Below are 15,256 nucleotides of genomic sequence, written 5' to 3'. Positions count from 1 at the left end.
AAATGTATTTCTTCCCTGACTTGCTACCCTTCAAAGATGCACACACCTCAACGCTGGTACCTCTCCTGTCTCCATTATCTCACGCAGTTTCTCAGCGGTGCTCACTTATGACAGAGACCTGAGTGCAGCAAAAGGCACTGTGAGCCCTGGGGCAGAGCAGCCAGTACTCAGGATCAAGTCTGACCCCTGACTTTGAAGCCATCTGCTGTGAAAACAAGCTGTTTAAGGAAGTGGTGTCAGGAGAGGTCTTGGGGGGATTCTCCTCCTTTGCTTGGAACTGGCCTCGGGAGAGGCCCAAGCTAGACAGTTAACTGGGAGCTTTTTCCTGAATAGAAACATCAGCACTGTTCTTCAGACACACATATCTGACTATTAGATAATATTTCAGGATTTGAACTTAGTGATTCTCATGGGTCCCTTCCAAATCACAATAAATTAGCATTCTACGATATGCACTTTTCTACTAACTCCTAACTAAAATGCACGAAGATACTCCTGGATACAAAGCCCGTGTTTTTATCTGTGCCCAAGATGAAAAAAGAACGTCTCCTGCTCAGCAAATAGCTGCATTAAAACAAAACAAAACCAAAAAAGGTCTAAATTTATACTGTATGAAATATGCAATGGCAAAGTATTCAATCACTTCAGAACCAGCATTGCAGTAACAGCAACATTTTATTAGAAATAACATGCTTGACAAAGATAAAAGGCAATTTAGTAATATCAAATAAATAGTTAAAACTAGTCAGCAGAATCAAGACGTGTTCTTTGACAGAAAAAAGGAGTATTTGGAGCCACCCAACTTTAGCCACCTGAACTCAGGCTGTGATGACACAACAATTCACTAACTAGAACGTCTTAGCCCTACCTTGTCTCCGGTGGCCCCAACCAAAGAAATCCAAGCAGCTTCACAATGACCTTGAGAGGAACTTACCTGGATGAAACCCTCTCGGTAAATGTACCTATTGGTTTTTTTGTCTGGGAAAATACAACTAAGGGTGGACTACATGATTTTTAAGTAAGCAGTGCTGCTAAAAATCTGTTCATCTAGTTAAGCCAGTATTTAGGGGTTCAGGGATAGTTATATACACTGTATGGGTGGGGAAAGGAAAGAGTGGTTTTGTAAAGAGTGGTTCAGCACAGCCTTGCTAGGCTACAGTTCTAAGTCACTGTTTGGAGGAAAAATTTTCTAATAAATGCAGAGTTTATAGATATTGGCTCCTTGTGCAAACTTCTATCATTGACCTTACGAAATGTAAACATCTCAAAAAACCTTTTTCAACAATCCGGTTTTCCAGATTCCCTTTATATTCATTGAAGAAAAATGGTTATTTGGAGGGAATTATTTAAATCTTCAGGACGCTGTATAAAATTGATCAGATTAACTCACTCTAGAGCAATTCTTTCTTTCTTTCTTTAGTAGAAAGGGAGTTTAGACATCTAGTTCTGTTGCAGATGTTTATTTTATGGACAAAGTAATAGTTTACAGTCAAGTGATATGAGCAGTTGCCAGAACTTAATTCTCATTATACTTCAGTCAGGGTGCACTACAAAAATCATGAAAAATTACTTCATAATGAACATAAATGCAGTTCACCTATATTTTACATGTATTTTATGCAGCCACAGCAATTGATAATAACTACTTATACATGCAAATTAACTGCAGAAGCCTCATTTAATAAAAAAATCCAAAAGGTACAAGCAAGAAATGTACACAGCCAGCAAAGAACATGCTTCTTTAAATTTAATTTATGAAGGAATAACAGAAAATATTTTGATTATAAAGTAAAATTGTGAGGACAAATTTGCCTACAAGAGTAGTTGTGCATATTCTGCTGCCCACTCACTAAGGCCTGTTTTCCTGTAACAGGAAAACAGAAGTAGGATAAATTGAGAATTTGGAGTAAATTAGTGAAAGAGGCAGAAAAAATAAAAATTATTCATATTAAAATGCTTACTCCTATTTTAACATGATGTTTACATGGAAAGAAATTAAATACCTTTGGAAAGAAGGTGGAAAGAAATTAAATACCTTTTTAGTAGCTTCAAGTTCTGCTACATAATGTTGAAGAATAGAACTAATTGTATTTGCTGTTTCTTCTTGTAGGCATGGCATATTCAGACTTTGAAACCTGTATTAAAAATTGCCAAAAATGACCCAAAATTACATTTCTAAAATAATAACTGTTTTAATTTACCTTAGGGTATATGAACATTACATAAAATGAAATAAACAAATATCTAGGAAATTATTTTGAACCTGGAAAACTTTTTTCTTTAAGGAAGTTTAAACAAGTTGAAAATTTCTGCTCTGGTGGGTATTTTGGTAGTTGTTGCTTAGTATGTTTTAGACTTTTCCTTTAGTATATTCTTGTGTATAATAATATTCTAATGAAATTAAGAAAAAGAATATATTGATTCCCATAAGAAAGATAAAACATATATTTTATCATTATTATGTAGTTCAGAATATCAGTAATTAAAAATTCTCAATTAGGCTGTTTGTTTTAAAATTTGCTGGGCTGTTTCAATTGTGGAAATCAGTAATTTCAAGTTACTTTAAAATATTTTAAAACATAGTTGCCAATACCTTTGAAGTAACTGAAGTGAATTCTGTGAAGACAAAATTTTTCGAAAACAGGTGCGCATAAAATTCTGTAGCTGTGTCTAAAGAATACACAATTCAGTGTGGATTTTCAGGTCAGAAAACAGTATTTTGATGATACTTTCTTAACATAGTAGCATTTGAAATTGTTACTTAAAGCACACTTAGAGCACAAAATAGCAGCCTTCATAATGCCATGCTTAATATAATTATTAAATAGCCATTTTCAGTCAAATAATCTCTAAAATGTCATACAATTCTATGAAATAAACAAATTAGTTGCAAATTTATTCTGCCTAAAATTTGACCACATTTCTTCAGGCTAATAAATGACTTTCACATAGATCATTCTCTCAGGTATCACAATTTTGTCATTTTTGAATGAAAATCATCCTTAAGCACTGTTTGATATATTTTACACCTTCCTCAGTAAAAAGGAGAAGGAATGGAAAAAATCTCCCTCCAGACAAACACAAACTCCATGCTGTTTAGAAGAACAATGTAGCCTGTTCACAATCCAACATCCCACTGACAATCAGTTCCACAAATTCTTTCCCAAATAAGTTATAATAAGTCAAAATATTACTCACCTCTAAACGTTCAACTTCTGTCTTGAATTTCACAAAATCCACATCAAATTCTGTTACTTGTGGATCAAGGGTGTCATATGGTTTCTTTTGAAAAATGTGGTAGATATTTTTGAATTTTACTGCCATAAGATCTATACCTTCAATTGCACACTGAGTCAGTGCATTAAAATTCTGTTCTATGGCTATCATTTCCATTATCTGAAATAAAGATGTTATATTCATGCTCATAATGAATTCTTTGTTATTTCCTCTATAAACTAAAACCTGAGCAAAATAAAATATTCAACAGCCACTCTTCTGGCTACTGCATTCACAAATGTGCTGTTTCTGAGTCAAGTATCTTCAATACTTGAGGCATGGTTAATCCAGTTTTCAACATCAGTTGTCACCACAATGCAACACAAAGTAAAATAATAACTGTTTTTCTTAAGGATAAAGAGGGGTTTTTTATGTTTTACTGCTAAATCCAATAGGATAATACAGAAAAGGAGTTAAAACATGGCAGACTTATAACAAAAAGATATATCAAAGAATAAAAAACCACAACCCTACAGATTAGTATGTATATTGAGTGATAAAAAAGTACATCAAAGACTCACAGAATTCCTACCTTGTGATGATTATCATCTTATCCCTTGTCTGACCTTAATCTGTACCAAGAAGCACCTATTACCTTTTCCACTCAAGAATGTTAGTTTACTGCATTACCAAGCTAAATGTTAAGATGACACCAAGCAGCAGAATCATCTGAAGAATTCTGCTTGGCAGTAAACATGAGTTTTTAAAGTAATTAAAAAAAAAAAAAAAAACAGAAGTGTGTTACTTTTCACGTAATTTTAAACCTCTGAAAATAATGATCTGAATCTAGGTCAGGTTATTTCTCTCCACACTAAAAGAGATAAAAATTGACAAGTTGAGAAGGCAATTGTGAGGTAATAGCATCAATCATTGGGATGACTTAACCTGTGGAAGTGTCTAAATTCTCTCAATAGAGAGTTACAGACTCCTTTAAAGGATAATTAAGAGAATTTACATCGGCAAGCATGCACTTTGTAAACTGGTCTTTGGAGAGAAGCTTCTTCTTTGCAAATAACAACAGCACCCAATATACTCACTTTTTCTAATCTCCTACAAAAAGCTTCAGATTTTCCAAAAATGTACATTTCTGATACTTCCAATGCCTTTTCCCCTAGATTTTTAGCAGTCTCTTGCCTGGCTTCATGGAAGCATTTCTGATATTCTCTCAACAGATATATGCAGTCCTAAAACGTGAAGGAAAGAAAACCATATTCATTATGCTATGCTTATGAGTGAGGGACTAGAGTACTCAAACCGATTGACATTCCAAAGCCATTAGTTATCACTTAATCTGGTTTCAGTCAAGAGGTACCAACAACTTAAACACAGTGGTTTTCTTTCAGCATCTGACGAAAGTGATCGCAACATATGAACATATGAACATATGAACGAACGCGCAGCAGTAGAGCACAGTAACCAGAGAGTGGTGGTGAATGGTGTTGCATCCAGTTGGCAGCCACCCTGGCATCCCCAGGGATCAGTGTTGGGCCCTGTCTTTAATATCTTCACTGATGATCTAGATAAGGGGACTGAGTCCACCATCAGCCAATTTGCAAATGTGGGTGTCCATGTAGATCTGCTGGAGAGTAGGAAGGCTCTGCAGAGGAATCTAGACAGGCTGGATAAATAGGCTGAATCCAGAAATTTGGTGTTTAACAAGACCAAGTGCTGTGCCCTTGGTCACATTTGGCCACAATAACCCCCTGCAGCACTACAGGGTGGGGACAGAGTGGCTGGACAGTGGCCAGGCAGAAAGGGACCTGGGGGTACTGGGTGATGTACTGGGTGACGAACATGAGCAGCAGTGTGGAGTGCTCACATGGCCAAGAAGGCCAGTGGCATCCTGGCCTCTATGAGCAATAGTGTGGTCAGCAGGACTAGGGAAGTGATTCTTCCTCTGTATTCTATGCCTTTTGGGGAAGAGTGGAACTCAGTAACTGAGGTCCAGAAAAGGAGAAGGTGGAAATGAAGTAAACATTGGCAACCAGTATTCCCACAGCTGCACATATTTCGCCACAGCATATTGCATTCGCTTAATTTGTTCTTAATAGGTCACCATCAGATGAAGAAGAGGAAGAATATCTTAACACTGACTTTTCATGGTGTGGCAAGGAAATCTTGTATGGAAAGGAAGTACTGTAACAAACTCAGGGTCTATTCAAACACCAGATTTTCCAGGATAGAGGAAGATGGCACCATATCAGAGCTATACCCTCCTCCATAGCCCCTCTTCCTCAAGATGGAAAAATGTGAAATATTAATTCCTTGGTTGCACATAAAGCAAAGATGCCAATTCCAAGATCGGTGACAAACCACACTGATAAAAATGAAGCTATTTAATTACAGCAATGCCTATGGACTATGAGTCCATGGGCATTGCTGTAAATGGGAAAACTTGGGAAAACTTTCAAAACATCATGAAATCAAAAAGTCAAGAGGTATGAAGCACTTGATACATATTGATATGGACTTCCTTACAATATCAGCGGATAATCAAGAGGTTTGACATGTAAATAATATAATGCCAAAATACAAACATTGATTTTTCCAGTGACTACTGGTGTCTCCTGATCCCAGAGTCGATTCAAGCCAGCATCTGTAATGTATGCTTTACATGTTGTGACCATTTGGTTTGTAACCTAGGACAGACAAATGAAAAAAGTTTAACAGTAATTTTAAGCTTAACAGTAAATTTTTCTGTTTCTGAAAATCTAATAAAATTCTCATATACATGTCAATACTATCAATCCAATTTGGAATAAATTTCACTTGAGGAAAGTGGCTAAAAAATATATGCAATATATACAACAAACACCCTATAAAAACTCTGAGAACACCCCCAGAAGTATATGTAAGTCCCAGGACATATTTGTAAGTCCTATAATTACAGCAATACATAAACACAGAATGTCATCAATCAAAATTCAAGAACAAAAAGAACTTATTGAGTTCCAACTACTCTTCACTTACATTGTTGTCTTTACACTTGCAGCACTTATTTAAGGACTGCTCTTAGAGAATTTTTTATCCTAGCAGTATGGCTTTACCTTGATTTCCTGTGGCTATAAAAAGGAAAAAACATTCTTCTACTTCTCAACCATTCTTCTACTTCTCAACCATTCTTTCACTTCTCAACCACAAAAATCCAAATTAAGTCATGACAGAAGGAGAGAGAGGAGTATGTGCAGATACAGAAGACATACCACAGAGAACAGCTACAGGTAGAAAATTTTTTTGTCTATTAAATAATATGAACAATTCAAAACAATTCTCCTGATGGTGTTGTTTGGGTTTCGTCTTTTTTCTTTTATATGTTCTCTGTATTCTTTGCACATATATTTGTTAATAGCTAGTTTTCCCAGTACTTTTCCATGGCCTTTCCCTAAGCAGAAAGACAAAACAAATTCCAGAGTTTCAAGCCCTGAGAGGTACAAGGCCCCAGTGCTATCTTGGTTCTACCTGGGAGCCAAAGCCAAGAACAACTCTTTGAGATGCGTTCTCATGGACAAAGCACAACTAGTACTGAAGAGGGGGGCTCCAGAGAAGGGGCTTGACCTGGAGGAAAATTGCACCACTTGTACTCCTAATTGGTGATTTTTATCAATTATGCTAATTTCCTAATATCTATAAATGTGTACTCATCCTTGTAGGGGTAGGCTTTCATGGACATTTTCCATAACTGCCTCTGAAGGCCTTCATTAAAGATCCTCTTTTATATTACCTCCTTACTAAAATTATCTCAAGTTTCATTTCTGGGTTGGGAAAAAGGCAACACTGACATGAGACTACTGTAAAGCAGGCATTAAGTACTCCTAATTGAAAAAAGACTGGAAATTGCCATACCAAAGGCAGCTTCAAACTTTAAGAAAATTACTGATGAAGTTGGAGATAGGACCTCCAGTGTCACTGCTGATGATCATTAAGTGGAAACAAACAGTAAATAGGGACCTTAACCTACTGGATTAAAATACAGATTTTTTCCTTGCTATTTCAAGCATAGCTTCATGTAACCAGTTTGCTATTAGCCTCTGTAATGAAATACTTACTCCCTTAAACCATTAAATAATAGACAGTAGCAAGAGTCAATATACAAACGTACAAAGACCCATTTTAGGATAGGTAATATATACCTAATGTGATATACAGAAAACAGCCACCGCAATGAATAGATAGAGATTCAAAAGAGCATATACTTCTTAATATCCTAGTTCAAATTGAAATGCAACAAAATTTTATGCTGAACACTGTGGTGTAAAGAAACAAAAAATGTGTGTGTGTAATGAGGGTCTACTGTGACTTTCCCCTGAATGCTTACTGCAAGTGTGTGGCTTAGTTAGGAAGGATTTCTTTGCTAGAAAATCATTGTACAAACCATCTTTGTATGCAATGGATATCTGGATTCTGCAAAAGACATTGGTATAAATGCACAGCCAGTCTCAATTTTCTCTTTAAGGAGGGAAAGTTTATGATCTGAAATTCAATTAACTTTTCAAGTATGACTTGCTTCAGAAAACAGGAACCTTTTATCTTTCTCACTTTTTGGAGGAACAGCCTAGTCAGATTGATGGCCATCTGCCGTTAGGTCATCCAGGCTGAGAGAAAAAGAGCCTTTGCAGATTCTGTCACTTAGGAAACAACTGATCAGATTAATTCAGATCAGAAGATTAATTAAGAATAAAAAAAAAAATAACACTGATGAACCAAGAATAAACAAAGCTCCTTTCAGAAGAGAAATCTGCAATCCAAGTTTAATCCTCTCGTGATCAACAGAGTTCTTTTTCTTTCCCTTACAGAACCCCACTATTTACTACCATTTTTAAACTCTTTTTACATTTTTAATGCTCTACTGATTTAAACAAAATTTTTTTTCTTCTGAAAAGTCACCCAATTTTTGTAATTACTATTTTGTTTAATATACTTACCTTTATAAGTAATGATGTAATTCTCTCAGAAGTATTGTAATATTTTGAGACACGGTGAATCATTTGTACAGCCTTTATCAAGTATGGTATTCCCTGTGTCATTAATACCTCAAAGCAAAGTTTCAAGAAAAAAATTACTTTCTATTCTTAGCAACTATATTTCCATTTTATTGATAACTTCTGAATTACGTATTTCCCTAAGCCACACGAATCAGTCTTTAAAATGTCATGGCAGCTTACCAAAAGTTTTCTTATTAAAGAAGACTAACCATGCTCAATAAGATTTCAAATATCAACTAACAAGAACAATTAATGGCTAAGTTTCATCATTGGCTAAAACATCAGATTAAAGATGTTACAACATAAAATAATTTTAATATCCTATTTTGATGAACAAAATTGAACACTGATTCAAAGTGTAAAGGTTGCATTGTTTGGTGCAATAGGAAGTATTTTTCTGCCAGCAATTTTCTATGATGGATGCTTTTGTTGTTTTCCTTCAGGTAAGGGTGCTAATGTACTTTCATTGTGATAAAAATCTTTACATAAAATGTTTCATTCAGATACTTCAGAAAACTCATTAAATAATTGTCACAATGTAAGTTTCATTAACAAATGCCTAATTCCTTCAAGCATATCAAACACCTAATTTTTCACATATTTTGTGAAATCAATGTTCACATTGTTAAAATCATACAGTGACATTACAAATACTCAGTAGCTCAAACACTTCCAAAGTATTTTGGTGGGGGAAAAAACAAAACTAAACAAAAACAAAAGACAATTCATTAACATTATCAGGAACTTGTCAAAATTGCAATTCAGAACATCAAGAAAGTAATTTTGGCTGTCACCCCTCAATGGAGAAGCCAAGCTCCTGTAATTAAATTTGAGTTGCAAACTCAAACTCATAGTGTGAATAGAGGGCATTTGCATTTAGCAAGAGTGTGAAATAAATGCTATATAGTATAAAAAAGCCCATCTGTTTCCATAGTGTTCATCACCAACACCACATGTGAAATGGAATCAGGAGATTCTGAGTCTATAGGTTTTCTTTTTCAATCCTTGACAGAAAAACAATTACTGGACTGTGTAGAAATTTCACTGATTCAAAGCTTTAAGTTAAATGCTCAGTCTGAATTTTCATATATTAACCTACTTCAGCACAAATGTTCACTGTGTGATACTGCATACACTAAATGCCATATTTTATGCACACACCAAATATCATCATAAATCAACATGTATTCCTTACTCCATTCCTTATTTGCTAATATATAAAAGAGTTGTCTATACCCAATACTAAATGCAACTGCACAAAATGAATATCTGTTTAAAACAGGATATATTAAGCTTGGAAATTACTGCTTTTAAGCTGAACATCATAGAAAATCCTACCTAAATTAACTTGATCTCAGGAACATGATTAAACAGAAAATCACATGTATCCAAACTCTTCCGGATTAAACAAAGAACTCTAATTGACTATCTTGTATTGGTAAAATTATGAACTTTTCAACAGGTTTGCACGCACTAATACAAATAATTCTATCTTCATAACACCTATGAAGTAGTTCATCATTATGGCCTGGTACCTGGCACCCTCTAGTGATACCTTGAAGAGCTGAAGATAAACAGCTTAGTGACACTGCTTATCATACTTGCCTCTTACACTATTCCATGTAATATGAGCTCTATGCCACATCAAACCCCTTTTGCTTGCCCTCCGTTACCCCTTTGTAGTAGGATCCTAAGCTGCCAGAGATTCAAAAGAAATGCAGCACTTCCTGACAGAGAGCTGGAGGCATATAGGACCAAAACATGAAGGACTCAAAACCAAAGGAGAATGAGCACTATTTTTCTAAGGTATTAACTCCTTACATTCAGTTCTGCAATACACCTGTTATAATAATTCATAGTTATTATACCAAATAACTAGTATCTTGAACTACCACTGAAGGGTGTACCCAGACAACCAATTGTCTAAATTCCGACTGGCAGGTACTTCTGCAAATAGAAGCAAATAATATTGTATTCCATATTTAAAAAGTGTTTTGCCTATTTAGGGCCTTATAAGGTTTCATTATTTTCTATATAACTGAAATTTTAGTACTTTGGTTACAGTTATGTGATCATAGACACATATGGCATTTTTGGGGGAGGAAGTATTTGGAGAATTTCATATTATAAAATATGTAGCTGGTTTAATTGCTTTAAAAAATAATACCAGCAGCAGGACTGACTTATTAGAAAATTGTATTTATTTACTAAATACATATTTCATATTTACCAACTACATACTTCAAAATACTATATTTGATGAAATATATAATAATGCTTCAACATTTAGCTTGACACGCTCTTAGGAAAAAAATTTTAAAAATAGTAAAAATTACTAAATTGCTAGTAGTAAATTAGAAAAAAATGCTTTTAAGTAAATATAAGGAAGGGAAACTTTATTCTGCTCTGGGATTTCTATGTAAATACCTAAACTATGCATAAAGAATGGCGAAAGGCATACTTACAACATCAGTGGTATAAAGGGGCTGACAAACTTTTTCAAGTGTGCTTAGGTATCTCACATTATCCTTTGATTCATTTGCTGCATCTGTGATTTTGCCATCTAATTCTTGCCATGACTAGTGGGAAAAGAGTACTGTGAAAAACTTCATACATTGTGAACTATTTCTTTAACTTGCACTCACTTGTCAGAAGTAAACTTTGGTAAATGAATTTTTAAGAGGCAGTGCCAAAGCAGGCAATAAAAGTTAACTTATTGTATTTATTACACATATGATGTATTTTATGTTCATTTTTGGCTGCATTTCTGAAATGTCTTGTTCTTTGTCTTGATACATTCAGTACACCAGCAACACATCTAAATTTTCCTCTTCTAATTCTCCTTGGCAAATGTCTCTCAGATGAAATAAAAACAAACAAACTAACTAACAAACAACCACCTTTATAGTAAAAAAAACAGCATAAAAAAGAAAAAAATTATTACCTTTAATATTTTAGAGTGTGCAACTTTCAGAACATTGATAACAGCTTTACAGTTTTGTCCTTTGATTTGTTCAATAATAAAGTTCAATTTAGCAGACATGTATTTCCAGTTCTCCAGTTCCATCAGTGGACCTGAATCCTTAGCTTCTCTCCTTAGCTGTTTGCTCTCAGTCAGAACCTGCAACCCAATTAAAAAAAAAATCAAATGCCTACTACAGGAAATAGACAAGTCATTACAGAGAAAAAATACTCTTTAGGAAACTTAGAAAAGAGCAAGCTTGCAGTTACTGACATGGTCTGAATTGCACTTAATCATATTTTTAAACTGAAAATAAGGCAATTAATACAAATTGCTGTCATACCCTGGGTGAATATCAGTGTATATAGATAAGCCTTTAACCAGAATCTGTGGATTGAAATGCACCAAATGTAATTTCACTTGTCCAGAACTTCAAGAGCTAGTTTAATAAAAGTATTAGATATCAGTCATAAATGTATCCATTTTTATATTGATAAATGTGCAGTCAGCTCTTTTTTTTGTGTCTTTAACATTTTTATTCTTATGAGCTAAATGCACTAACTATAGTATACCTTATGAGTATGTCCCTGCCTACACAGATTCATATTTTGGCAAAGGATTCTCTTTTTCATGGAAGTCTCAGACTTTGATAACTGAGACCTTACCATGCAAAACTTACACTGGATAAAATACGCCCTGCTGGGCCTGCTCAAAAATCTTTCTAAGGGAAGTACTTCCCACCACAAGTGACAGAAGAAACTTAACAGGTAATGTACAGTTAGATATGCTCTATATACATATGTGGTTCTCATCAGTGTTATTAGTCCTGCAACTCTCTGTTCTCTTCTTACTATATACGAATTAAGTGCTCAGAAACTTATTCTCACTAGACTGTAAATTCCTAGGCATAAGGACTATCTACTTAACTTCCCTTGTGCATAGAAGCAGAGTGCTTCTCTTAATTTGGGTGGAGATGCAGCTGAAGCCTTTGGCAAACTTCAGGCAAGTCTCACATATAATTTATAAATATTCATCCATATTCATGCTGAATTGATGTGTTAAAACAGCAACTTACACGTTCAATTTGTTTATACCATATCATAAGTACTTCCTCTAGCTGGGTAACTGTGTCATGACTGTCAGCAGCTGCAGTTATTTTATCAAAGGTCTGGAGTTCAGAAAAATTAATGTGATCTACTTTTTTCAACTCAACTGTTCCTTCAATGCATTCTGCAGCACCTGAGAAAAAGGCAATTACAATATCAAACCAATTTAGACTTTAAAATAAATTTCCACCATTCAAAGCAATTTAAATTTGAAAATGTACATCTGCAGCCAGTCTTATTTTGATATAATAGCAATTATCTGCACTCACATAAAGCAGAAATATCCAATTTTAAATGCAGTGGTATTCCTTAAAAGCAATGTGTCACTATTTGCTTAAGAAAATAATCCACACATGTATATATTATGGAAGTAATGGATAATTTTATTTTTTCCTTGCAGAATGTAATAAGTTCTTATCTATACACTACTGTCTTTAAAAAGAAATCCTTAAGCAGAATTCTTCTAGTTTGTGTCCTAAAGGCAATGCTTACCTCCTATAAATGAAATGTATTTCTTAATTGTTTCCACAAACTTCTGCTTGTCCTTTGTATCCTCTTTGGACTGACCTAAATCACCCCAATTACTTGTTTCAAGGATAGCAGGGAGAAAAACCTTTTCTAGTAAATCTTTAATACCAGGTAGGAGTCCATCAGTGGCATCCAAAACACCAAAGGAAACTTCCTGCAGCGTAAAAATATTATTGTTATCAAAGCAGTAACTTACACTAGAAACAGTATTATAAATTCTATGTATTTTTATAAAAGCACTCCAATATGCGAAACAAAACTTTTATTTAAGGAGAGAAAATCATTATATTACACGCCTACATCGTGCCTGTAAAATAGTACTTTCAATAAAAAAGGGAAGTGAATAATTATTTAATACAGTTTTAAAAAGCTGTCTAGTTATGCTTTTGTTACATCAGTTATTTATCTATCACATAGAGTGTGGAAATTTTGAAATGGTAGAAAAATGCCCTCACCCACAATTGGCTACTAATTAATGAATTGTAAGTAGCAAAAAATTCTCTGAATGTCCTTATCTGAAATTATATTAGAAGCAATTGTCTGACTAAATATATATTATCTTGAATCAAGTTAAATTTTTACCTACTCTCCAAAACAAAGCTTTACAAGGTGTGACTATTTCTAATATTCCAGTATTTAAAATGTCCTTAAATAAGCAAGTATTAACATACATCATGTAACAAACTTCCTAGAACATACATTTCCTTTCCTTATCCCTTCAGCATTTGGAATTATTTGGGAAGATATTTGATGGAAAAGTGATATTTATGACCAATACTGAGGCCCTTGATAAAGACAGAACTTGTATCTTACTTAATATAGTGTTTTTTCTCCTTCACCTTCTTGGGTCTCAAAAGGAATGGAATATTTTAATATGAAATATAAAGAATATAAACTAATAATGGATTTGCTGTCTGAAGAATTTGAAATAATACTAATTACAAGATACATATGTGAAACTATTTGTTATCAATTTACAGTACCTTAAGCACTGCCCAAATACTAAGACATGTACCTATGAACAATAATTAAGCCCACACTTATATAAGAATTTATCTTGTAAAACAGAAAATCTCATGCCACATAATTTATACAGGATAAATATTTGTTTTGTATTTTATTTATCAAAACACATAAAAAGGTACAAATAAACTTTTTGTCTCCTGGTACTTGCAATAAAGTCTTCTCAGTGTTTCTTTGTAGCTTAGGAATTTTGATCACAATTAAAATATACTTAGCAGCTTTGACCGCTACCAAGAAGAATGAGAAATTAATACATATTTCTTTAACAAGCATCCTGTAAGACACTAAATTCACAAGTATTTGCTGAAGCAATTCAGCAATTTTTTGTTTACCCAAAATGGAGAGCAAAAAAGTTACCAGTAACTTTAGTTATGTGACAACTGTGAAAAAAATAATGAAACAAAAAATAACTGCTTTTAAAGCTTTTAGATTTTTAAAAAATGAGAGAGTACCTCGTGTATAGTTTTATCACTTATGGATGTGTCATTCTTATAGCGAACGAAATATAAGCATAGTCCTAGGATTTTGTCTGGTGTCCTCTCCAAATAAAATTGAAACATTTTATGTCCTTTTTCAACATCTGGAATTACCCGACCACACTCTGAAAAGGAATTTCACAGGTATGACTCTTTTTAAAAATGAGGGTATTATAAAATGCTTAAAATCAATGTAAGGAAATAAAATTGAATATATAAATAATTTATTTTCTTCTTTTGTCAGGGAACAAAAAACAGTATAATTTCTAACTGTAATTAATCACACTATTAGAAAACTACACCAAACATATAACGTGTCTCTTACAAACCTATTTGGGTGCAGTATATTGCACTGAAAAGGGAATTTGCTCAGGCCCATAGTTCTGAAACAATTTCTGGTGACTAAGGTACTGTATTTCTATTTATCCTACCAAAAAAGATGTCAGGTCTAAGTGAGAAAAGAGTGATTTCAAGATGGCCTCACGTCCTTTGTGGATATATTCCTATGCAATTTGATAGCTCAATATAAATAAGTAACAGAACATTATTTGCAGTAATTAGTGAATCATTAGGGATTTCGGACATTACATTCTAATTCTCTACCACACACGTGTAACGTGAAAAATTTCAAATATTTATAATAAATGAAATTTCAGAGACAGGTTTTATGAAAGTGCTTTCTAATGAGCTGCAGGCAAAACTCATGTATGAAAAAAGTCACAACCAATTCAGTACTTCAGGATAACACTTCATAGTCTTTCTTCCAGGAATGGCCAAAATTGAGATTTTTTTTCCTAAACAATTTGACTTGAAGCAAGCATTTAAAATATGAATTTTCAGTCCTCAGAGCAAAAGCTTGCAAAATTCTGAACAAGCAAAAGCAGATTTTATTCTGGGAAACCT

General features: G+C 33.9%; 1 protein-coding gene across 1 annotated transcript in view; it reads right to left on the bottom strand.

Moving 5' to 3' along the window:
* DNAH8 (dynein axonemal heavy chain 8) overlaps positions 1 to 15,256 on the bottom strand; it is a 113,732-nt gene that overhangs the window by 95,271 nt on the left and 3,205 nt on the right. The window contains exons 4-14 of the mRNA XM_064707016.1: positions 14,330 to 14,478; positions 12,819 to 13,008; positions 12,296 to 12,459; positions 11,203 to 11,379; positions 10,724 to 10,837; positions 8,199 to 8,306; positions 5,814 to 5,915; positions 4,314 to 4,460; positions 3,199 to 3,396; positions 2,594 to 2,670; positions 2,036 to 2,135 (exon numbers count right to left, since the gene is read on the bottom strand). Of these exons, the coding sequence (XP_064563086.1) occupies positions 2,036 to 2,135; positions 2,594 to 2,670; positions 3,199 to 3,396; positions 4,314 to 4,460; positions 5,814 to 5,915; positions 8,199 to 8,306; positions 10,724 to 10,837; positions 11,203 to 11,379; positions 12,296 to 12,459; positions 12,819 to 13,008; positions 14,330 to 14,478 (1,526 nt within the window). The remainder of the gene's footprint in view (positions 1 to 2,035; positions 2,136 to 2,593; positions 2,671 to 3,198; positions 3,397 to 4,313; positions 4,461 to 5,813; positions 5,916 to 8,198; positions 8,307 to 10,723; positions 10,838 to 11,202; positions 11,380 to 12,295; positions 12,460 to 12,818; positions 13,009 to 14,329; positions 14,479 to 15,256) is intronic.

This window comes from Zonotrichia leucophrys, chromosome 3, assembly GCF_028769735.1.
Source record: "Zonotrichia leucophrys gambelii isolate GWCS_2022_RI chromosome 3, RI_Zleu_2.0, whole genome shotgun sequence".
NCBI lineage: Eukaryota > Metazoa > Chordata > Aves > Passeriformes > Passerellidae > Zonotrichia > Zonotrichia leucophrys.
Note: the sequence above shows the minus strand (reverse complement) of the source record. Positions and strands in the feature narration are given on the sequence as shown.